Raw genomic sequence first — 25605 nt, 5'->3', positions numbered from 1 at the left:
GAGAGGGACATGAAAAAGTGGTATGTTTCCAATCTCATTCCATTGCACTTCACCCTATTTGGTTATCTGTCCCAACCACTTTAATTTTGTTTCCACAGGATTGGAGGATTTACACCTGGATGAGAGAATAATGCAATTTCTGTCAATTGTAAATACCATGTTTGCCACAATCAATCGCCAGGAAACACCTCGTTTCCATGCTCGCCACTATTCTGTAACACCACTGGGAACTCGGTCAGGCCTAATCCAGTGGGTAGATGGAGCCACGCCCTTATTTGGTCTTTACAAACGGTGGCAACAACGGGAAGCTGCCTTGCAAGCACAAAAGGTTGATTCAAATTAAAATATGTACTTTTATTTGAATGCTGATAAACAAGTATATGTATTAGTTTATTCTCCGTTACATGTGAAATATGTCTAGGTTTACTGCCTATGAGCATTTTTTCAGGTTTGAGAGTTAAAGAAGGAATAAACACACCTTTAAATTTGGAGTTAATCACTATGGCGTCCTATTTTGTACCTGTGAAATTTATACTTTGATTTAGAACAGTTTTTTAGAATTCATTTTAGCTGAGTATCTGAGTGCTTAGTATATGAAAGAAATAGTACTAAGTACTTCATATAAAAAAAGTAACTTTTTAAACAATCACAACTTCAAGTTCCAACATCTAGACAAAGAAAATGATTCTAAGTTGGATAGATTTGGGAAAGCGCAAGAGTTTGAACATAGGAGACTGTAGAACAATTACTGAAGGGTAGATTAGAGATGGAATTAGGAAAGGGCCATCTGCATTTTTGTCTAAGGTGTTTCTAAATCATAATTTTATATTATGATTAAGTCATATTGATGAACAATGAAATAGGTGCATAAATGAATGATAAATTTTAAACAGAATTATATGTTACAAAGAAAAGTGGAACTTGGATGTTAAGCTTGAGTTGAACCTCAAGAAAATGTAACAGTAAACCAAGTTTTCAATAAAGCGATAAGACCTAATTAAGAAAAAGATAATGTAGATTGCAGTCCAGAAGAATTGGCTATTTGATGCATGAGATTTAGCTAGCTAGTGGAGAATGCTGCTGAGAAAACAGTTTTTAAAATACTACTCTCTATTCAAGGTACTCTTTATCCTTATTTAAACAAAGTTAATCTTTTCTTAAAATTTTTTTAAAGGCCCAAGATTCCTACCAAACTCCTCAGAATCCTGGAATTGTACCCCGTCCTAGTGAACTTTATTATAGTAAAATTGGTCCTGCTTTGAAAGCAGTTGGACTTAGTCTGGATGTGTCCCGACGGGATTGGCCCCTTCACGTAATGAAGGCAGTGTTAGAAGAGTTAATGGAGGCCACGCCCCCAAATCTCCTTGCTAAAGAGCTTTGGTCATCATGTACCACCCCTGATGAGTGGTGGAGAGTCACACAGGTATGTGTTTTGTTTTGGGCTGTCATCAGTATTATTCTTTGCTTGCGTCCTGTCTTGTCTTGTTCACCCTCCTCCTGCTGCCCCTCTAGAATTGGTAGTTTGAGACCTGTATTTGAATCTTACATTACATTTATTTTTACGAGGCGTGGCCATGACTGTATGAAGGCAGAATGAAGGGGGTTATGGATGAAATGAAAAGTGGAATAAAAACTTTAGAAAGGGAAAAACTAGAGAGACTGAAGAACAGTTATTTTTTTTAAGTCCTGCATTCTGTTGATGATGAAGTAGAACCAGCAAGGACCTCAGTGTTGTGTGCTGCTGCTCACCAAAGTCTGTGATCACATGCAGCATCCCTGAAGAGTGCCAGCTATTTATTTAGAAATAAGGGAGTAGGATTGTGGGTGTTTGTAAATTTTAGAGAATCAAGACCATGTTGGAAGGAAATTTGCTAATAATGCCTAACTTGCTCCCCCCACCCCCTCTTCTTTAGTCTTATGCCAGATCTACTGCAGTCATGTCTATGGTCGGATACATAATTGGCCTTGGAGATAGACATCTGGATAATGTTCTCATAGATATGACGACTGGAGAGGTTGTTCACATAGATTACAATGTTTGCTTTGAAAAAGGTAAAATTAAAGTGGACTTTTTATATAAGGGTCGAATATATTTTGGTGAAAGGACAAAAATATAATGATTTGTCTTTTCAAGGTAAAAGCCTTAGAGTTCCTGAGAAAGTACCTTTTCGAATGACACAGAACATTGAAACCGCACTGGGTGTAACTGGAGTAGAAGGTGTTTTTAGGCTTTCTTGTGAGCAGGTATGTGGTTTTCTCTTACACTGCGTAGTGTACCTGTTACATTACCAAGTTCTGTGGAATGAAAAGCTACATTTTAATGAGGAAGCTTTGGGCAAAACGTAATTAAAAGTTTTCTGAAAACAGGTTCTACACATTATGCGGCGTGGCAGGGAGACTCTGCTGACGCTGCTAGAGGCCTTTGTATATGACCCCCTGGTGGACTGGACAGCTGGGGGTGAGGCTGGGTTTGCTGGTGCCGTCTATGGTGGAGGGGGCCAGCAGGCTGAGAGCAAGCAGAGCAAGAGAGAGATGGAACGAGAGATCACTCGCAGCCTTTTTTCTTCGAGAGTAGCTGAAATTAAGGTGAGGCCAGTAGTAAGTCATTGTCCCTCTTTTGTTAATAGTTAACAAGACCAGGGAATTCCTTGGTGGTCCAGTGGTTAGGACCTGGTTAGGACCAGGCTGCCAGGGCCTGGGTTCCAGCCCTCCTCAGGGAACTAAGATCCTGTGAGCCGTGTAGTGCCACCAGAAAAAAAGGTTAACAGGTCCATAAAAAAAGTAAGACTCTAGTGTGTGATAAAAATGGCCACGAAGTAGGGCAGTTTGCTGTGATCGTTTGCTAAGAAATGCTCACGTGAAAAGACACATAGTCACACTCCCACATGGGAGGTGGGTTAATAATTTGAAGAATATTGTACCTGTTTTAGTATACTGAATGTGTTTGCCAGTGACTATTTTAAGTGTTCTTTAACTGGATAGTCTCCTTGATTTTAATTGGATAGTCTCCTTTTCCTTCTACATAGTAGCCAGTGATGCTGATCTTGCTTTGTGTGGCATGGTGGTAACTGCATGTTATTGTGGAATTGAGTCTTCATTTATTGCCATGTGAATTGATTGCATTAGTTATCTTTATAAAAATGCAGGTGATCCACACTGGCTTTGTTGAGATTTAAGTGTAATAGCATGTGCAGAATGTCCTTCTAACATGATCCTTTTGGCATACATCCTCATACCTCACAGTCGGCCCTGTAAGAATCTTCCTAATTTTATCTTTTTACAGGTGAACTGGTTTAAAAACAGGGATGAGATGCTGGTTGTACTTCCCAAGCTGGACAGCAGTTTAGATGAATACCTGAGCTTGCAAGAGCAACTAACAGATGTGGAGAAACTTCAGGGCAAACTGCTGGAAGAAATTGAATTTCTGGAAGGAGCTGAAGGAGTGGATCATCCTTCTCATACTCTGCAACACAGGTTTAAAACAAGTGTTGAACTTGTAATTTATCTTTATTCCATTAAGGAGAACTTTTGTATTTGTATGAACATTATCAACTTGAATTAGAATTGCTGCAGCAACTCACATGAATAATCAAAGCTCTTGCAAGAACTGCAGTTTTGAAGTACTTACAGAATTCACTTAAATTTTCAACTTCATTGTATTTAGATGTTTGAGTTACCATGGGAGATGGTGGACAAAGTAGTTAGAACCGTGAACTTGGATTCAGAAAACCTGGGGTTTGTTGTTTTCCTCTGCAGTTTATGTCTGAATCCTTGTTACTTATATGGTGGATTTTGTCCACATGGCCAAGTTTTTTTGAGCTTTGATCTAAGTGAGTGAACCTCGCACAGAGCGGGTGCCTAGTTCAGTGAAGGGTGGTTAAATGTGCAAGTGCCAGACACTGCAGGAGATGCTGAGATCCTGAGATTACAGAGATCTGTCTTCCAGTCTCAGTCTTCCACACTTCAAATAACTCTGGTAAATGTAGAATTTTGTTTAAAATGTTGTGAGTATAGTTAGGGACCTGTAGCGTCAGGAAAAAAACCAGAGGAGGAAACAATATTTGAGTGGTATCCTCAAGATTGAAGAGGAACTTACCAGGCTCAAGTATGAGCAAAATGTACTTTTAGAGTGATGAAAATTCCCAGCAGTCAATTAAAATTTTTTCCTTCCATTAGGTATTCTGAACACACTCAACTACAGACTCAGCAGAGAGCTGTTCAGGAAGCAATCCAGGTGAAGCTGAATGAATTTGAACAGTGGATAACACACTATCAGGCTGCATTCAGTAATTTGGAAGCGACGCAGCTGGCCAGTTTGCTTCAGGAGATAAGCACACAGATGGACCTTGGTATGTTAGATGTGCATGTGAGCACGTGAGTTTTGTTGTTATGTGTTTATGTGTGGAGTTCTGATTTGTACTCCCTTTCCATGACTGCTGATTTGAAATGACTTCACTGTGATGGATAATTATCTTTTACCGAAAGGTCCCCCCAGCTACGTGCCGGCAACAGCCTTTCTGCAGAATGCTGGCCAGGCCCACTTGATTAGCCAGTGTGAGCAGCTAGAGGGGGAGGTTGGCGCCCTCCTGCAGCAGAGGCGCTCAGTCCTGCGAGGCTGTCTGGAGCAGCTGCATCACTACGCAACCGTTGCTCTGCAGTATCCAAAGGCCATATTTCAGAAACATCGAATTGAGCAGTGGAAGACCTGGATGGAAGAGCTCATCTGTAATACCACAGTAGAACGCTGTCAGGAACTCTACAGGAAGTAAGTTGATCACTCTCGATTTTCTTTACTTCTCATTGGGACTGGAAGCAAAGTTGTGTTAACATTTTCAATTGCATAGTATTTCATTTTCTGAAAGAAATGATTGATGGAATTTGAATGGAGTCACTTTCTTGTGGTTTTAAGAGGGTTTAAACTCTTGTTTTCCTTTATAAGACAGTGTTTTTTGTAATTAGTTAAAATTTATCTCACTCTTAGATAAAATGTATCTAAGAGTGGTGGAATCAGGTAAAGAGAGCTGAATTCACATATTGATTCTGTCACTCAAGTCATCTTTAGAAGTTACTTTTGCTCTTGAGACATTCTCTGTAAAATGGAAATAATGATTTCTGCTCTTCGAAGTTTGAGTATCAAATACAGTATTCCATCTTGTCTTTTTTAGTACTTTGTAAGGTGTGAACTTTCCTTTCAAGCACCTCTTTCTCTTTTTTTAAAGATATGAAATGCAGTATGCGCCCCAGCCACCCCCAACGGTGTGTCAGTTCATCACGGCCACTGAGATGACCCTGCAGCGATACGCAGCAGACATCAACAGCCGACTTATTAGACAGGTGGAACGCTTGAAACAGGAAGCTGTCACTGTACCTGTTTGTGAAGATCAGTTGAAAGAAATTGAACGTTGTATCAAAGTTTTCCTTCATGAGAATGGAGAGGAAGGATCTTTGAGTCTAGCAAGTGTTATTATTTCTGCCCTTTGTACTCTCACAAGGTGAGTTAACTGACGTATTATTGAGACTATTTCACTGTCCTGTGAACATTGGTGCTTATTGAGAGTTCATGTGTTTTTTGGTTGATCCCAAACTTAAGGTATCCTTGTACTTTCATTAGTCTTGCCCAGTGTAAGACTGCTTTATTATTACTATTTTTCTCCCAGATTTTGAGGTATCCTATTTGTGTGTGTTCCACTAAATCAGTTTCACTGTACAAATACTTAACCTCATTCAGGCGTAACCTAATGATGGAAGGTGCAGCATCGAGTGCTGGAGAGCAGCTGGTTGATCTGACTTCTCGGGATGGAGCCTGGTTCTTGGAAGAGCTCTGCAGTATGAGCGGAAATGTCACATGCCTGGTTCAGTTACTGAAGCAGTGTCACTTAGTGCCACAAGACTTAGATATTCCTAACCCCATGGAAGCGTCTGAGGCAGTTCATTTGGCTAATGGTGTATACACCTCACTTCAGGTGAGCACTTCTAAATTAGCTTAAATTTTGCAAGTTTGTTTTAAATGTTGAGTGTTGTATTTTTCATCTCTGGTTCTGAAAAGCGGTTTGACTTCCTCAGCCTTTAATGTTGCTTTATCTAAACTCAGGAAGCATTAAAATAAGTTTCTCATGTATTTACAGGAATTAAATTCAAATTTCCGGCAAATCATATTTCCAGAAGCACTGAGATGTTTAATGAAAGGAGAGTACACATTAGAAAGTATGCTTCATGAGCTGGACAGTCTTATTGAGCAGACAACTGATGGTGTTCCTCTGCAGACTCTAGTTGAATCTCTTCAAGCCTATTTAAGAAATGCAGCTATGGGACTTGAGGAAGAAACACATGCTCATTACATCGATGTTGCCAGGCAAGTGAATGCTAAGCTGTGCTGTTTTCTTGTGAAAGAGTTGGGAAGCCAGATACGTTTTCTGAGCTCTTATTTTGTCGTAAGCTTACTTTTAATTTTTAGAGCAGATATATATATAAACACTTGTAAGTTTCCTCTACCTTTGGCTGTGCTGGGTCTTCATTGCTGCTCAGGCTTTTCTCTAGTTGTGGCAAGCAGGGACTGTTCTGTAGTTGCGGTGGCACCAGCTTCTCACTGCGGTGGCTTCTCTTGTGGAGCTTGGGCTCTAGGGCACATGGGCTTCAGTGGTTGTGGCTTGTGGCCTCGGTAGTTGCAGTTCCTGGCCTCTGGAGCACAGGCTCGATAGTTGCGCTGCATGGGCGTAGTTGCTCCAAGGCATGTGGAATCTTCCCAGATCAGACATGTAGCCCATATATCCTGAATTAGCAGGTGGATGCCTTACCACTGAGCCCCTAGGGAAGCCTCAGTGATGCCTTTTTAAAAATACTTCTATTTGGGGGAATCCCTTGGTGATCCAGTGGTTAGGATTCTGCACTTGCGAAGGGTGCAGGTTCAGTCCCTGGTAGATTCTGCAAGCTGTACGGCATGGCTAAAACAAACAAAACCAAAACAACATTTCCCATCCCGTCCCCGTCCCCACCACCCCCCCCCCCCAAAAAAAAGCAAAAAAACCCCTTTTATTTGGAAATAATTACAGATTTAGGAAGTTGTATTTTTAAAAAAACATTGTTCAGGGATGTCTTAGGTAGCCTTCATCCCTCCTTGAGTGTAGCATCTTGCATACCTGTGGTACAGTAGCAACACCATGAAATTGACTTTGATACAGTCCACAGAGCTTACTCAGGTTTCACCAGTTACATGTGTACTTGTGTGTGTGTGGTTTTGTTACATACACACATGTATTCTTTAAAGGCTATAGTTTTTACTATATTTGTGCTCACACACAAAGTGGAATGTGGTATTTTTTAAGCCAGCACTTGGAATTCAGTGGGAGCATCTGAGGCAGTTTAGCTTGCTAATGGGGTATACACGTCACTTCAGGTGAACACTTGTTAGCTTAAGTTTTATAAGTTTATTTTAGGTATTGAACTTTGTATTTCTCAACTCTTAAATCTAGGAAAACATTTTGACTTTGAAACATGTAGAGGTTGAACAGTTTCTTCAGCCATGCAGTGTACCCAAAGCTAAACCTTAAGCCCCTTTGTCCCTTGTGATTCAGGGCCTCTTTCTTTGGCATTCTGTCCAGTTGCTGTCAGAAAATATAATTGAGAGAAGCAATGAATTGACCCACCATACTTCCTCCCATGAGAAAATACCAAGATATAAGAAGCAGAGAGAACATTATAATGAACTCCCATTTCACCACCTTCAGTAATTATCTGCACTGTGATTAATCCTGCCCCCACCCCCCCCCCCTTTTTTTTTTTTGCTTCTGGTTAATTTTGTTTAAATTGTACTGCCCTGGTACTTTGAAGCAAATACCTTTTCATTCTTAAACTGCAGGAGAATTAATGTAGACTTATTTTCTTAAGAGGCCCTTATTTCATAAGAAAAGGTAACAACTCCTTAATGTTTTCTTTTATCCTGCATTCAAAATTTTCCTATTTTCTCATGTTTCTTTTAGTTGTTTATCATAAAGTTTAAAAAACAAGTGTAATTAGTATAGGATAAACATTTGTCAGCTAAATAATGAGATTATTTGCACAAGAGCCTTATCATAAAGTTCCTAGCATTATTTTAAAAGTTAGATGCTAAGTCTGTACACTTTTCTTTCTCACAAAAGTTCAGCCTGCCCTTTTCCTTGATGTCTAATCTAGATTCCCTTTACTCTCAAATAGAGGAATGTTTACTTCCATGTAAGCACTGGGTGACAGACTTCATGTTTGATTCTGCTACAGCCTTGTATGTATCTTGTGTTAGAGAAACTTTTTGGTAATCTAAATGAAAATTTTATACCATCATATAGCCCTTTTTCCATTATAAATTTCTCTGATAGCTTACACTTATATAAGATGTTTAACATGGTGCTTGGATACATAAACACTATGCAAGTCTTAATTATAATGTGAGAGCAAATTTCTCAAGACCTGCCTTCAAACTATGCATTATTCAAAACAGCATACCAAAAAGGATAGCTGTTTCCATTCACTGTCTGTAGTTGACTGTCCTGTGACAGTAGTGTGAAGATACTTGACAACTTTTGCTAGGTCCACCAGCTTTAGAATTGTGTGCCTCTTGATTTTTTTTTTTTTTATTGGAAGTGTATAATGTTCTGTATATAAAGAGATACCGTAGTATTTTATATAGTTCTTTTAAAACTGTCATAACTTCAGTTTGCATAAAATTTAATCACATGAACAATGGCTAATAACACTCCTTCCTTCATAAAAAGACTTTTTCCCTAGACTCTGCATACTAGCTGTAAGACTTGTTGATCTTAACGTTTCCCCCCAAATATATTACTGTTTAGGAATGGTTTTAACTCCTTTTTCTTTTCCTCTAGAATGCTTCATGCTCAGTATGGTGAATTAATCCAACCAAGAAATGGTTCAGTTGATGAAACACCAAAAATGTCAGCTGGCCAGATGCTTTTGGTAGCATTTGATGGCATGTTTGCCCAAGTTGAGACTGCTTTTGGCTTATTAGTTGAAAAGGTAAATAATTGACCTGGTTTGATAAATAATGCAAGTGTAGTAAAGTAGTTGTCCTGTGTTTGAAGAGTGGAGAAATGAACTTTCTTTTCTTTGATTTACATAGCTAAATAAGATGGAAATTCCTATAGCTTGGCGAAAGATTGACATCATACGGGAAGCCAGGAGCACTCAGGTCAATTTTTTTGATGATGATAATCACCGACAGGTGCTGGAAGAGATCTTCTTTCTAAAACGACTACAGACAATTAAGGAGTTCTTTCGGCTCTGTGGTACCTTTTCTAAAACTTTGTCAGGTAATATTTCACACTTAAGCTGGATTTAGTTGTACTTTGGAGGGAAATGGGATAGAGTAGTCTTAATTTAACTGTAAATTAAAATCTTAAATTCATGCCCTCTTCAAATTCTTAAGTTAGCATTGTCACCTTATTTTAGTATTGTATGAAATACTTAAAGAAAAATTTCCTTTTTTAGGATCAAGTTCACTTGAAGATCAGAATACTGTAAATGGGCCTGTACAGATTGTCAATGTGAAAACCCTTTTTAGAAACTCTTGTTTCAGTGAAGACCAGATGGCCAAACCAATAAAGGCATTCACAGCTGACTTTGTGCGGCAGCTTCTGATTGGACTTCCGAACCAAGCCCTGGGCCTCACACTGTGCAGCTTCATCAGTGCTCTAGGAGTAGACATCATTGCACAGGTGGAGGCGAAGGATTTTGGTGCTGAAAGCAAAGTTTCTGTTGATGATCTGTGTAAAAAAGCCGTGGAGCACAACATCCAGATCGGGAAGTTCTCTCAGCTGGTCATGAACAGGGCGACTGTGCTGGCGAGCTCCTACGACACTGCCTGGAAGAAGCACGACTTGGTGCGCAGGCTGGAGACCAGCATCTCCTCCTGCAAGACAAGCCTGCAGCGCGTTCAGCTGCACATCGCCATGTTTCAAGTAAGTATTTCTCTCCATAAAGGAGTTTGTCCTCAGTGTAGGAATTTGAAAAGCTGGGAGATTAATATAGAACAATGTAAAGAAGAGAAAATTTTAAACTTCTCAAATTGTGCCAGCCCAGAATAAACACAGCTTTAACATTTCTGTAACATTTCTTGTTTACGTAGTTGTGATTGTTTTATGTTTATAGTTTGTGTCCTTTTAGTTCGTTTCCATCAGTGTTTTATGGTTAGTGTTCTCGCTAAATATTACTTGTAAATGTAATTTCTTTTTCTTTCAATTGGAGTATAATTGCTTTCCAACACTGTGTTCGTTTCTGCTGTACAACAGAGTGAATTCTGTGCATGTGCATATATCCCGTTCCTATTGAGCCCCCCTGTCCCCCACCCTGTAAATGTGATTTCTAACAATTGAATGTATTTGTTAGGTGCATATATTCCTTGTGTACTAACATAATTATTTCCAAAGTGACATCTGTTTCCCTGAATGTCTAAGCTCTCTGCATACAACCTGTCGTCATTTGGGAACTATTTTTTAGAAGCCTGTTTTTGTCCTTGTTTGTTTTGGGGCAGTACAGACTTTGGGAGTGAGATAGATTTGGATATATGAACTTACCTTTCACCTCCCTTAAGATCTGATTTCCTTACCTGTAGAATGGGGACAGTACTCTCTAAAAGGTTGATGACTGTGTGAATTAAAAATGATGATCTGGGACTTCCCTGGTGACACAGTGGATAAGAATCCAGCTGCTAATGCAGGGAACACGGGTTTGATCCCTGGTCTGGGAAGATTCCACATGCCTTGGTTGGAATAACTAACTACTGAGTAGCTAACTACTGTGTGCCACAACTACCGAGCCCACGCGCCGCAGCTTCTGCAGCTCGCGTGCCCTGGAACCTGTGCACTGCAACGAGGGAGGCCACTGCGACGAGAAGCCTGTGCACGGCAGCTAGAGAAAGCCCGCGCAGCAGCAAAGACCCAGCACTCCCCAAAATGAATACTTTAAAAAAAAAAAAAAAAAGTGATCTGTGTAAGACAATAAGTACAGTATAAATTGCAGATTTTTTTATTATTTCTTTACTTCAAACAGAGGCTTCAAGATTGTCAGTAGCTTCAGACAAGTTGTGACTCATGGAGTAGCACTGGGGCTGTAGTATCGGGGGTTCTGGTTTGGCCCAAACACTGGTTACTTTGTATCATTTATATTGAAGCCACTCCCCAAGAGTGGAATTGGTGGGGCATGGAACCAGTGTATTTTTCTCTTTGCAGTTTTCTCAATTAGCTGGTTTCTTAGCTCCTAAGTAAGAAAAGTAATTTATTCAGATTCTGAAGTTGCATTTATTATAGTAACAGCCATTCTAGCACATTGGGATTATTTTTTTTTTTAAATAAACTCTATTTTAAAAAGCCTTTATTTATTTACTGGCTGTTTCAGGTCTTTGTTGGCTGTGTGCCAGTTGTGGAGAGCAGGGACTGCCCTCCGTTTGTGGTGCACAGGCTTCTCCTCACGGCGGCTTCCCTTGTTGCAGAGCACAGGGTCTCGGCACACAGGCCTCAGGAACTGGGGTGCACGGGCTTAGTGGCTCCCTCCACAGCACGTGGGATCTTCCCAGACCACTGTCCCTGGCATTGCGAAGTGGATTCTTAACCACTAGACCCACCAGGGAAGCCCCACGTTGGGCTTTCTTGGCATTTATTTTACTTCAAAAAAGTAATGTTGAAAAGGTTTATTTAATACATTTTAGAGTTTATTCATTGAAAAAGTTCACAACTATATGGAAAATATAAAAGTCCTTCCAGGTTTGTTCATCTGAACACATTTTAAGCTATCACAATATATAACTTTAAAATTTCAGCTCAGATGTCCCTTGGTCTTCTGGGGCCACCTTACAGCATACAAGATGCACGCATAAGATGGCTTGATCCTCTGCCGTCAGTTGCCTGCACCTTTCTGTCATTCTGTCACTTGTAGGTTCACTAGAGAATTCTTTCTTTGACTGCTGCCGTCGTTTCTCTCAGTTACTTGCTTAGCTCCCATGCTGGGCAACTCTTCTACCTACTGTGGTTATTCCAGCCTCTGAACTGGAGATTATATTTTCGGGGGATTGGTAGGAAACTTTTACTTAGACTGGGAAATGCCTTCAGAATTGCTATTTAAATACTGCATATCAGTGATCCAAGGAATTTATCAGCCATTCTCTACCTCAGGAAATTTTCCATCTGGTTAATTCTTTTATTGTGTTTCTGTTACTCTTCCCTGCCCACCCTGCCCTGCTGCAACTGGACTTTATACCTCCTCCCCCAGTCCTTCCCCTAGCGTCACTTCCCCTCTCTTGATTTTTTTCTGTGCTTACTTTATTACATTTCTTTTTCTTTGAACAGTGGCAGCATGAAGATCTCCTTATCAATAGACCACAAGCCATGTCCGTCACCCCTCCCCCTCGTTCTGCCATATTAACCAGCATGAAAAAGAAACTCCATACTCTGAGCCAGATTGAAACTTCAATTGCAACAGTTCAGGTATGTTTTGTCATCTCCTCCTTCTGACACATCTTACTTTTAGAAATGACCTCAACTGTGGTGAAGTGCTCTGTCCAGTCTGTCCTTGGCTTTTAAGTCACAGGAACTTTAATACCTTTTGCACTTTTATTTTTAATTTGTGTCCTTTTTTTCTTATCTTCCAAAGTAACTGAGTCTTAGCAGTATATTTTGAACTAAGAATAGAGACATACTAAATATTTCAAATTTTTAATGAACTATTTAAGAATTTTTAATGGTTATTACTGTGCCATTATACATTAACCTTGGTAATGGTAAAAACTTGAATACCAAATTTGTTTTCTGAAAGTTTGACATATTATTAATATCCATGAAGCTTAGGCCTATCTTCCTTCTATTGTGAAGTTAAAGGAATTTTGTGATATCAAAAGCAGCAGAACATTTTTCTAAACCATATTTTTTACTTTTTTTGGGTCACATCAGCAAAATATTTAATCTCATCTTCTTTTTTTAAATAAAAGAAACTGGTCTTGATGACGGTTTTATATACATCTCTGGTATTCTTATATCTCATATATTCAGTAGTAACTGACATTTTTCTGTTTTTATAGTTTAATATTAGTATGATTACAATCACTGTAGTAATATTTAAAAATTTTTTAAAAATATTTTAAAAATTTTTAATAGAACTTTTCTTGAGCTCACTTCTTTGAAGATTGAAATACCTTTTCTCTACAGCACATTAGTCCTAGTTTTCACTTTAGAGACTGAACTCAGGCCCTTTCTGATTCTAGAGGTGTCTGTGTGAGCCGAGCGGGTTGGGGGGAAGAGTATTGGGAACTCCGCCACTTGAAATGTTGAATACATAATGAAGCAACTTTGTTAATGTAAAACCTTCGTATTGTGATAATCTGGCTGGATTTTTTTTTTACCGTTATTCATAAACGTTTACATTTGTGGGAATCTGATTTTCATCTTTTACCATCAAAGATATAAATGGACTTTCTCATAGATTGCATATATAGTGTGCAGTGGAAATTTGGTATGACAGGGTTTTTTTTTTTAAAGACTATTTAGAAATGAAAATGTAACTTCTTTCTGCAAAATAAACTGAAAGCCAGTCCTTACCTTCTCAGATATGTTTAGTCTTAAATACTCAATATGAAGTCAAGATTAATTCCAAAAGGTGACAGTTTGTTAAAAATGTTTTCTAAGTTACTTATGCCATCCTACTTCTTTTGAATCCCTCTTATTCATATAAAATGCTCAACAGATAGGAAGTGGAGTCCTATTCACTGAGATTCTGCTGGCTTTTATAGGAGAAACTGGCAGCACTTGAAGCAAGTATTGAACAGCGACTCAAATGGGCAGGTGGTGCCAACCCTGCCCTGGCACCTGTACTACAGGATTTTGAAGCAACAATAGCTGAAAGAAGAAATCTTGTCCTTAAGGAGAGCCAAAGAGCAAGTCAGGTATGGGCACCTGTGTGCGCCATCTTGTTTTCAGTTACAGGATTATATAACTGATTGTATAATCAGGCACAACACTGAACCAGTAGGATTCCCATATCCCATATATCCATTGCCAGAATTTAATAATTATCAACTCAAGTCCTACTTTATTTTCTTTATACTTCCTATTCCCTATCCTAAATTTAATGGTAATCTCAAATATTATATCATTTTATCTGTAAATATTTCAGTATGTATATATAAAGATGAGAACTAGTTAGTAACATAATCACAGTACTATCACTGTACCTTGAAAGATGTCCTTAATGCTGTCAAATAACCAGTCAGTGTTTTCTGATCTAAATGGTAAATTGCGTAGGAGCAAAGCAGCAGAGGGGGGCATTTCGGTTGGAGTTTAGATGTCTCGCAGATAGATTTCAGTGGGGTGTGATGGGCTGTTTATGGAGTGAAACTTCTGTATTAAAAAGAATCATGCGGAAGACACGTTTACCTGACTCTGCTTAGGTGCTCTTTGGCCTTCTCAGACTTAACAGCATCAACCCAAAAGTCTTCATTTATTTACAGCTTTTATAAGAAATGGGTCTGTTTCCCATGAGAGTCATACATTCATGCATTTTTAGGACCTGGTCCTGAATTCTGGAAATGAATAAGTAGTATTATTTTTCTTTCATTAATTGCAATTTTTTCCCTCATTGTGATGGTTCCACTCTTTTTCCTCTTCATAGGTCACTTTCCTCTGCAGTAATATCATTCATTTTGAAAGTTTACGAACTAGAACTGCAGAAGCCTTAAACCTGGATGCTGCATTATTTGAACTAATCAAACGGTGTCAGCAAATGTGTTCATTTGCATCACAGTTTAACAGTTCAGTCTCTGAGTTAGAGCTTCGTTTATTACAGAGGGTGGTAAGTCTTGATTCTTGGGAGTGAAGAGATTGGGTAACTTAAATAAGACCAACTACATGCTCTCAAAATCAATATATTCACTAGTCTACATTTATTGAGCATGTACTGTATATGAGATGTTATGAAGAATTCAAGGATGACTAAATCTTTCTTTTATCCCCAAAGGAACTTATTTATACAAATAATGCAGTGAATGAAAAAGTGAAAAGAACTCTCGGAGCTACAAGTAGAATCACTGTAGGGGTTCCTAGGGAAGGAGAGAGACAATGAATAGCAAATGACTCAGATGCACTTTTGAAAGTAGGGTAGCAGACAGAGGACTAGTGGAGGATGAATGCTGGAATATCAAGTTAATAAATTCAGCATTTCTACTTTGTGGGAAGGCTTTAGACTATATATTCAGAGGCTCTGGTTTTATTTTAAAAAGTTAATTACAGTGTCTTTAGGGTCCTAGCTGTGTGTCATCTTTGTTACTCCAAATATATTTTCTTAGGTTTTAAACTAAGCATTTGTTCCCTGTATAATTATGCAGAAAAGTAAAAATCTTAGTTTGTATTTTGTAGATTGCTTAAATTATCGACTATTTTTAAAACTTTACTAAAATTTTTAAGAAAACAACTGTTTTCTAGTGAATTAATCCATGACTCAGCAACTGAGGTTCTTTGTATCAGCTTGAGTTACGAGTGTCTTTTGATGTGATTTTGATGAAAAGAATCTTATATTTTTCTGTCTGATTCTTAAAATCAAACAAACCCTTATTCTGTTTAGGACACGACTCTTGAACATCCTATTGGCAGCTCTGAATGGCTTTTGTCAGCACACAAACAACTGACCCAGGATATGTCTACTCAGAGAGCAATTCAGACAGAGAAGGAGCAACAAATAGAAACAGTCTGTGAAACAATTCAGAATCTGGTTGATAATATAAAGACTGTGCTCACTGGCCATAACCGGCAGCTTGGAGATGTCAAACATCTCCTGAAAGCGATGGCCAAGGTAAGATTAATACCATTGACACATAATTACTACCCCCCCCCCTTTATAAAATTACAAAGAGTTTTATTCATGAGCAAAAACACCTAATTTCTCCCAGGTCATATATCTGGTTTGTCACTGAGTTTATTTGTGTTTTCATCAACTGTTTTTTTCTTTTTTTTTTTTAAGCAGGTAATAAATAGTATTCTGATTCTGTACACAGAGAAACTGGGGCTTAGAGAAATTGATTTATACAAAGTTACATAACTTATAGAAGAGCTGAAACTTGAACTTGGTCTCACAGAGTATTTAAATCTCTAACTCCCTTCTGCCTCCCAACCCAAATCATATAGTTTGCTTCCAAAATAAATGAAATATTGCCTGTTCTCTCCAGTATTGTATAGAATCTAGATAGTAAGGAAACAGTCCTTAGGAAAGGCTTTATTGTCACAAAACAGTAGACCATTTACTTTTTGAAATTTTTTTTTTCGGTTGCATCATGTGGCTTGTGGGATCTCAACCAGGGATCAAACCCGTGCCCCCCTGCAGTGGGAGTGTGGAGTCCTAACCACTGGACTGCCAGGGAAGTCCCTGGATTTCTTTTTAGTTGGAGTTTTTATTTGTGCTGAAAACAAGATTCCTATTGAAAAGAAGTTATTAATAAATTGTAATAAGCAGACTAAATACATTGATATTAAAAAACCACTTATTAACCTGTTATCCAAAAGGTGACTGTCTGAAGAGTAATACTGAAACAAATATCGTTTTTCTTAATCATTAAAATATTGATTATAGGATGAAGAAGCTGCTCTGGCAGATGGTGAAGATGTTCCCTATGAAAACAGTGTTAGGCAGTTCCTGGGTGAATATAAATCATGGCAAGACAACATTCAGACAGTGCTGTTTACATTGGTCCAAGCCATGGGTCAGGTTCGAAGTCAAGAACATGTGGAAATGCTCCAGGAAATAACTCCCACCTTGAAAGAACTGAAAACACAAAGTCAGAGGTAAGAATGCCTTCAGGCCTGAATTTAAAATGTAAGCAAAACATCTGGTAAAGTAAGTTTTGTTTATTTAATATTTTTTTCAGTTTTGTTCATACTTAAGTAGCTATTTGCTGAAGCATTTCATAAATGAGTCATTTTATTTTATATTTCAGTATCTATAATAATTTAGTGAGTTTTGCATCACCCTTAGTCACCGATGCAACAAATGAATGTTCGAGTCCAACATCGTCTGCTACTTATCAACCATCCTTTGCTGCAGGTAAGACACCTCTGTTGAGAAAAACCTGTATCTTGACCTGTTAATAATCTACACATAGATGCTAAGATGTTAAAGAGTCTAATATGTTTGTTGGGTTTCCCTGGTGGCTCAGGCCGTAAAGAATCCACCTGCCAATGCAGGAGAAGCAGGAGACATGGGTTCTATCCCTGGGTCAGGAAGATCCCTTGGAGAAGGGAAAGGCAGTGCACTCCAATATTCTTACCTGGGAAATCCCATGGACAGAGGACCCTGACAGGCTTTAGACCGTGGGGTCGCAAACAAGTCAGACAGGACTTAGCAAATAAACAACAACAAACATGTTTATAGTCATCATCACCTTTTTAAAGGTTTTCTCTAATAAAGCTATTTACAAAAACAGAAATTATGTCACAGATGTAAAAAACAAACTGATAGTTACCAAGGAGGGGGTAAATTGGGAACTTGGGGTTGACATATACACACCACTATACATGAAATAGATAATGCGAACCTACTGCATAGCACGGGGGCCTCCGTTCAGTACTGTGTGATGACCTGTGTGGGAGTAGAACCTAAGACAGAGTGGGTGGGACTGACTCACTTTACTGGGCAGGAGAAACTGACACGACATTGTACATCAGCTGTACTGACATAAAAATGAGTTATTTAAGTGAACAACGGGTTTCCCCAAATGCTTGTCATATTTCAAACTGAACCAATTTTGCCTTTATTTTAAAAGTATTTATGTTAGAGAGTAAAAATACTGTGTGTTCAAATACTGTCTATGATTATAAAATATATGTCTGTTAGGGAAATATGGAAAATTAATTAATAGAAAAATCTGTAGTTCCATTCCAACTAGAGATAAAACCACTGTGTATTTGTTGACTTCTCTGTGTGCATGCACGCACGTATACAAATTGTATCATTCTGTGACTGTACCTTTCCTTGCCTTTTTCCGCATCTAGCTGTTTAAACTATCTTTTTAGGTGAAGAGCTTTTATTTTAAGGGATAAGGACTTTAAGGTTGTAATATCACATCTAGTATCAGGGTTGTCCATTTGCAGTTGATGATTGAAACAGAACTGCCCTGCTCCCCCATTTTCTGTTTACATGTATATTGAGCTACCAACTTTCTCTCTGTAGCAGTCCGAAGCAACACTGGCCAGAAGACTCAGCCTGATGTCATGTCACAGAATGCTAGAAAGCTGATTCAGAAAAATCTGGCTACATCAGCAGATACTCCACCAAGCACCATTCCGGGAACTGGCAAGAGTGTTGCTTGTAGTCCTAAAAAGGCCGTTAGAGACCCTAAGACTGGAAAAGGTAATGAGTTAAAGTAAGGACACCTTACGTATTAATAAATATTAATACAAAGTGGTGGCCTGACTTACACATGTCTCCATTGCCTCATAGCTGTGCAGGAGAGGAACTCGTATGCAGTGAGCGTGTGGAAGAGAGTGAAAGCCAAGCTAGAGGGCCGAGATGTTGATCCGAGTAGGAGGATGTCAGTTGCTGAACAGGTGACCATTTTTTAAACTTGAGCTATGCATTTTAATGCTGCTGAAGCAGTATAGGATTAAAAATTCCCTCACCCCCATCTTTGGTGGCATATTGAGAAATAAGGAATTTAAACCTATTTTCAGGCCTCAGAACATTTTGAATAACATAGCTCCTAGACTGTCAACTCTAACTCTAGCCTGTTAACACTTTCCTTTCTCCCTAGTCCTCTTTTAACCAAAATTTAATCTGTAAAGTGTTCCTGGGTGTCAATTGGTCTGAAGTTATTACTCTGAAATTTTATCATTAATGTTATTAAAATTGTATATATAAATTCAGGAATGAATTCTTTTGCCCACAGCTGTTTATTTTGAAAAGTTTCAAACCTTCAGAAATGTGATAGGAATGCTGATGTATTATATATTCCTTGCCTACAATTGGCAAATCACTTGTTAATCTTTTATTTGCCTAATCTTTCTGTGTAACACTTCTTGCCTAAGTACTTTGTCTCCCACACAAAACATTGTAATAATATATAGCTATGATATATAGCTGTGATATAATTATAAAATTATCAACTCAGAAAACTTAACACTGGTGTTAATATTGACTGCTATCCACCATTGAGTCCATATTTAGGTTTCTCCAGTTATCTTCAGATATCCTTTTTGACTTAGCCACCCCCACCCATACAGAATTTAGTCAAAACTTATGCTGAAGTTCATATACTTGTTCCAGTTTTAATTTCCATTTGATGTCTAGAACAGTTCCGAGCCTTTTCTTTTATGACATTTATATTTTTGATGTGTCCAGACCACTTGGTTTGCAGAATGTGCCTCAGTTTATATTTGTCTGATATTTTATTTATATCATAGCATTTTTGGCAAGACTACTTTGCCAGTGATGTTTTCTTAAAATTTTACATCATTGAATTGTGTGTCTGTTTGTGCCATCTTTGTTATTTAAGTTAGAGCACTTGGTCAAGCGTAATGTTCTCCTGAATTCTCCATTACACATTTGCCTTTTCTTCTGTGGGGTAAAAATCTGAGACTTGTGAATATCCTATTTTTAATGGCTTGGCATCCATAATTCACATCAGCAAGAAAATATTTTTTTAAATTTTAAACACTGTTAGATCTCTATATTGGATCTGAGCTTAAGCTCTTCTTGGTTAAGAGTCATTCTTTAGACAGGGTATGTCAAATTTGTCAAAAACCCTGGACAGTGTTCTGGGTCTAGGGGTATCTTTGCTTCAGAAACTTTCTGGTAGGTTAATGGATTGTGTGCTTTCATGACTGCATCTTAGGTCTCTGTCCATTTTTTTTTTTTTTTTTTTTTTGAAGGATGCTTAGCTATTGTGCTTTTTATTCTGATAGTTTTATATAAAAATGTTAAATGGCTCACAGGAGTAGGGTAAGTATAGAGTTCTTTGCACACAACTGTTGTAGGTTGTAATTCAGCAGCCATATAGTGAGCATTTAGTATATAATTGGACCCTGATGGATGCTCTGGATAGAAAAATTATTGTATCTCTTACTGTAAAAGAATATTTAGCTGAGTCAGAATCAGCAGATGTTTGCTGAGTGTCAAACTGTGTTCCAGAATCTGCTGGGCACTTTTCAGTTCACCTAAGCATTTGCCCAGTGAATTCACATGTTTAATCGCAAGAACACCTGTGAGGTCAGTGGCACTCTTTCTCCATTTAGGGATTTGTAAGGCTCAAAGGGGATTGTGACTTTCCCAAGACACACATTTGTAAGTTACAGCATTAGGAGGGAAGCTCAGATTATTTAACTTCTTCCCACCATGACAACCGCACATCTTTGGGTAATTAATTTGGGTGATAAGAAACTTAAACAGTTCATGTAACTCAGATAAGAATCATGCTCTTTCAAGTTTTAAATGGCTTTAAATTCTATCCTGCCCATTTTTACAGGTTGACTATGTCATTAAGGAAGCAACTAATCTAGATAACTTGGCTCAGCTGTATGAAGGTTGGACAGCCTGGGTATGAATGGCAAGACAGTAGATGAGTCTGGTTAAGCGAGGTCAGACATCCACCAGAATCAACTCAGCCTCAGGCATCCAAAGCCACACCACAGTCGGTGGTGATGCAACTGGGGGCTTACTCTGAGGAAACCTAGGAAATCTCGGTGCGCTAGGGAAGTGAATCCTGCAGGACAGCTGCACTCAGGGATACGCCCAACACCATGGCCTGCAACCCCAGGGCCAAGGGTGAAAGAAAGCAAGCAAGCTCACCGCCTGAACACGGAGATTGTCTTTCTGCCACAGAACAGCTGCAGACGTGTCAGGAGGTTAGCTGCAGAAAGAGATTGGGATGCCGCGGAGCACAGTGATTTGGAACTCCATTCCACCTGACCCCGTGTGTACAATCCAGGAAAAAAACCCCGCTCAGAAACAGAGGAAACTGGGGCCGCGAAGAAATCACAGCCAAGGAAGATTTGATGCATTCAGATTCTTGCATAACACTTGTTGCTTAGCAACAGTACTGGTCGGGTTGACCAGTAAGTACAAAAAAAGGCTATGCGATATGAATTTCAGAAATGGACTGAAGAAGGAGAGCTATGTAACAGATACACTACATTGGAAGAACTTACTTCTGAAATGAAGGGAAAAAAACCCACCCCATCGTACTCCTCCCCACCCCCATCTGCCCATTTCCCCCTTTACCTGATCTAGTAGATTAGCCATCTTTCACATTCACTTTTATTTCAATCCTTATATTTCATGTACTTCATCTCAATGCTGTTAACTTATATTTGGAGTGATAAACAGAAAATTTTCCAAAACCACTGATAACATGGAAAATGCGAGGATTGTTAAAAGGTCTGATGATCACATACAAAATGTAATTCTGGTTATTTAAGTCATATCTGTGATTCTATCATGTACAGTTTCCAGAATTGTCACTGTGCATTCAAAAGTAATGAATCTAACAGACATTTGATTTAATGTACACTCCCCTTTGCTTATAGTGTACATTTTTAAGAGGTCATTCAAATTTTCCCTCTTCTGTGATTGCTGTAGTTTCTTCATAGAAAGTAGCTAATCCAATGTAATCTTTTACCTTTTTAAAAACCAGGATAGAGTACCTATTAGTTTTACACTGTTGATGACAGATTAACAATAAAGTGATGTTCTGGTGGAGGTAGAGTGAAATGTTTTTTTTAATTCAGTTTTCTCATTTGATACTTTTAATTTACAAGGTGTAAATTAAAAGTGCTTTAGTTTACCTGGCCTTTTAGGACATATACATGAAACATGAGCAAAAAGTAAGAACCACCAACATCTTTTATTAAGTTCCATTATTAGTGTGTGAAGTACTTTGATTTTTGCACAGTTTTAATAGTAGTAATTTCATGATCAAGGTTTCCTTAAATTTAGCATTGCATTTCAGTACTGACTGTGTAAGCTCAATTGTTGATCCAAAATAAAAATCCAGACTAGAATAGGATTCCTAAAATCACGTATCGACACAGAGTAGAAGAGGATTAAAATCTTGATTGAGTACATTTTCCCTGCAATTTAGAGATTAGGTCTATGATCACTTTCTAGTTGCCAGTCTTCACAAACTTGAAAGGAATTAAGGAAAAATTTCACATAGTTCCAGCCTTTCCTGTATTCTGATTGCCACATTAATCGGTAATCTTTAAATACTCATGGGAGAATGCATTTCAGTATCAGCGCTCTTAATACTTTGACAGGTATTATAAGAAAGGTGATATTTTTGAATACCCATGTGTCTAATAACAAGGAACCTAGTGCGTCAAATTTTATTTTCTTCATTCATTTTGAACTTTATTTTCACAATCAAAACAACCTATCGGAATAATAATGCCATATTGTGTTTTGCACACTGCTTTATTTCCTAGAGGCTGTTGCACTCATCACTTGATTACCTCTACTAAGATTAGTCTTTCAACAACATTCTTTGTCACAAGGAAAAACTTTTATTACAGTGATAGAACCAGTTCACACTAGTTTGTCCTTATAGACAATAATCAGAAATTGCTTCTTCTTTGGCAAAGAAGAAAAATGAAATAGATGAATTTTATTGCCTGTGAATTTCAGGCTTCAGAGGTACCTGGCACCTTATCCTAGCGAAAACAAAACAGCTTTACATAAAAAACATGTGCCTCTGCTGAATTATCCATCACTTTTATTTTAAAATGATCCCTCAGAGAATAGTGTGACATATACATGTTTGGTTGTAGGGCAGATATGCCTGATTGATGACTTCAAAGGTTGCTCTTTGCTGCATTCTGGACAACAAGACAGTCTGTACTCTTTGGCTGCTCCTGGGGGAGTCATTTGACAAGTAGCCTTGTCATTTTGAACTGTTAAAAGAGAACTCAACAGTTACGAGGTTTAATCAGCAGTAAAAGGCTTTGGTCATACAGCAGATTCAGAAGACAGGTCTATATTTTGGTGATTATCTTGTAAAATGTGAAGCTCAGAGTGCTGTGGTTATGAAGTCATACATTTTTGATAATACAGAAATAACCTGTGGAAAACCAGGGGTCTGCTTCCTCCCTCCGTTCTCGTGTCCCCCATCCCTGCTCCCACCTTCCTCCTCCCTCTTCCTCCCGACCCCGACTTCTGCACTCCCTCTCTCTTGTGCTTTCCCCCCGCCCTTTCTTAAGATTCAGGGGGTACAGAATAACTAACAACTTCTACAATTTGATGTACCCTTGGAAATTGAAGTTTATCATAAGTGTTTTGCTGTCTTTAATTTTCTAGAATTGCCTGAATTTTAGTTGCTTTTTCTAAAGCTGTGGAGGCTTAGTAGTCTATGGAGCTGTCAGTATTTCTCTTTTACTCTGTTTATTTGCTGTGTCTTGCAGTATCTCATTATTTCTGGTCATGAGTTCTTCACATAGTTTGCTAGATGATGATTCTTTTGTGTCTGGCACTTGTGAGTTGTTTGAGATACGTGAGGTTTCTGTGTGAGAACTGATAATCAAGCTCTTGATCTGCTCCCCTAAATTGCTCTTTTAGAGCCCAAACCCCAGGTTCAGGGTTGAGGGTTTGTAATACAAAGAAAAACTTCCATCACTCTGCCCTTAACACTTGCCTCTGTTATCTAAGTGTCGTATGTGGTGTTCTTAATGTCCAGTGTTTGGTGTTATCTGCATTGTTTTTGTTTTTAATTGTTGTTCTGATGTGTGAAATTTAAGGAAAGAGCCATTAAAAAAAATTCCAAGCAGGGCAATGCAAGTACAGCCAAATATTAGTGTTGATGTGCAATCTTAGGTCCTTTTAAATCTGTTGTGATATAGGCAGTACTTTGAATTGAGAAGTCTTCCTGGCCTATTTTCCTCTACATATTTGTAATTACTCTGGGGCTTACTTGTTTTGGCAGTACTAAAAGCAAAGGAGCTGGTTCTTCTTTTCTCCCAGTTCTTTTCATATTAAAGAAGGCGCCTACAATTAGCCTGTTAGCTTCTGTTCATATATATTAAAAAAATCAGTGAATGTTTTTTGTTAGCACATTGAAGTACCTTTGTTTTACATAAAACCAGATATATATGAAAACCAATGACCTTCCATTCTGTATCTTGAGCTTGTAAAATTTCAGTAATTTAGAGCTAGGACTTTCCCCCCTCTTAACTCTAGGAGGTAGACTATGTTAATAAAAGGATTGCTTAAAGAAGGCAGATGTTTTTCACTATTTGGGTTATATTAGAAAGATTCCTCCTATGGGGAAAAACTAACATTATAAATTTTCCAAACACTGAGGAAGGAAATCCACTGTATTATGAACCCGGAAGGGTTTGTTGCACTTTTCCTGCTTTTTTTAAGGCCTGGGTAACAATATCACCATCTCTTTTTTACAAAAGGGCAAATGAACTGCAATTGAGAGAAGCTTTATAGGTTCAGTGGTTAGTTGTACAACATGAACCATTTAGCCTCTTGCTTTCCATGGGAATTTGGGCTTACTAGGGAAAAAGCTGTTTGTTGTGCTGTTGTAAAAGTGTCATAAATTAGCTTGACTTTGGAAGATGATAAACTTAACTGAATGTTCTGAAATGCAGACTTGCAGAATGTATGTCTTTCAAAACAGGCTCCCCCCCCCCCCCTCGACAGTCCAAGTTTCAGCTCCTGTTTAAAGTTCTTTTATTTTTCCGGTTTAAATTTTCCTTGTATTTCCACCTGTAATGTCAATGGCAACATCACACTTCACTTGTTAATTTACTTTACCCTTGTTACATAAGAGCAAATTGAGTTGAACTGAATCTTCCTTGTTCTAGTAACATTGTATAAATAAAGTGGCTTCTCTGTACAAAAGGTTGTAATGCCTCCTGATGGATATAATTTTGTGATTGTATTTAAGATTAAAAGTTGAATAAATCACACCAGCTTCCTGAAAATGCTCATAATGCATCTTTTGGAAAACAAAAGTACATGGCCTACTTTGTGCATATTTGCATTAACATGGCAAAGATTGTATGAAATACCTGTTTTTCAGAAAATAAAGTCTTAAAAGACGTAGCATTTAAGCTCTGAATTTGTTGAAGTAGTTTCCAGAAAACAATTTTGGAGTATGGCTAGCTTTTTTAAAGCATTAATACCTCCAAAAGTTTAAAAAGTTGATTCTAAAAAAATGTATTTTATATGTTCTAATATTTTTGAATAGAAGTGGAAATTTTACTTCAAAGTTCTTAGTATTAAGGCACAATTTATTAAGCTTCATTTTGTATATCTTTAAAAACTTCAGTAGATTATTATTGACATATATTCCCTGGTGTGTGTTGTGTAAAAGCTCTGAAGGAAAACAATATCCAGCTTGTTTGAATATCTGGAAATCAGATTGCATTTGTTGCTGCCAGATTCTGTAGGAGGATCTGTTCAGTCATCTGATACATTTCAAAAGCTCACATCCTGCCTTTGTAGTACCCCCCCCCCCAAAAAAAAAAAGAAACAAAAAAACAAAAACCCAACCAACCCAAAACTCCAAAGGAAGCTACACCAAGTGCTGGCTGGGATTTTTAGTAATTAGGGCAATTGGAAATTTAGTTAAGGACCTTATTTCAGTGCCTT

At 38.2% G+C, this 25605-nt stretch overlaps 1 protein-coding gene across 5 annotated transcripts in view; it reads left to right on the top strand.

The window, feature by feature from the left end:
* SMG1 (SMG1 nonsense mediated mRNA decay associated PI3K related kinase) overlaps positions 1–25059 on the top strand; it is a 95679-nt gene extending 70620 nt beyond the window's left edge. For all 5 annotated transcript variants that reach the window (XM_065924416.1, XM_065924415.1, XM_065924417.1 and 2 more), the window contains 23 exons: positions 99–328; positions 1175–1423; positions 1914–2052; positions 2135–2244; positions 2368–2586; positions 3284–3474; positions 4177–4349; positions 4486–4765; positions 5220–5492; positions 5729–5963; positions 6126–6352; positions 8856–9006; positions 9110–9299; positions 9478–9947; positions 12330–12467; positions 13766–13918; positions 14644–14823; positions 15592–15819; positions 16594–16805; positions 16958–17064; positions 18190–18369; positions 18460–18566; positions 20480–25059. In XM_065924416.1, coding sequence (XP_065780488.1) covers positions 99–328; positions 1175–1423; positions 1914–2052; positions 2135–2244; positions 2368–2586; positions 3284–3474; positions 4177–4349; positions 4486–4765; positions 5220–5492; positions 5729–5963; positions 6126–6352; positions 8856–9006; positions 9110–9299; positions 9478–9947; positions 12330–12467; positions 13766–13918; positions 14644–14823; positions 15592–15819; positions 16594–16805; positions 16958–17064; positions 18190–18369; positions 18460–18566; positions 20480–20557 — 4520 coding nt within the window. In that variant the 3' untranslated portion in view covers positions 20558–25059. The remainder of the gene's footprint in view (positions 1–98; positions 329–1174; positions 1424–1913; positions 2053–2134; positions 2245–2367; positions 2587–3283; positions 3475–4176; positions 4350–4485; positions 4766–5219; positions 5493–5728; positions 5964–6125; positions 6353–8855; positions 9007–9109; positions 9300–9477; positions 9948–12329; positions 12468–13765; positions 13919–14643; positions 14824–15591; positions 15820–16593; positions 16806–16957; positions 17065–18189; positions 18370–18459; positions 18567–20479) is intronic.
* Positions 25060–25605: the final 546 nt, after the last annotated feature.

This window comes from Muntiacus reevesi, chromosome 2 (genome assembly GCF_963930625.1).
Source record: "Muntiacus reevesi chromosome 2, mMunRee1.1, whole genome shotgun sequence".
Taxonomy (NCBI): domain Eukaryota; kingdom Metazoa; phylum Chordata; class Mammalia; order Artiodactyla; family Cervidae; genus Muntiacus; species Muntiacus reevesi.
The sequence above is the reverse complement of the archived record's forward strand: the minus strand, read 5'-3'. Positions and strand labels throughout refer to the sequence as shown.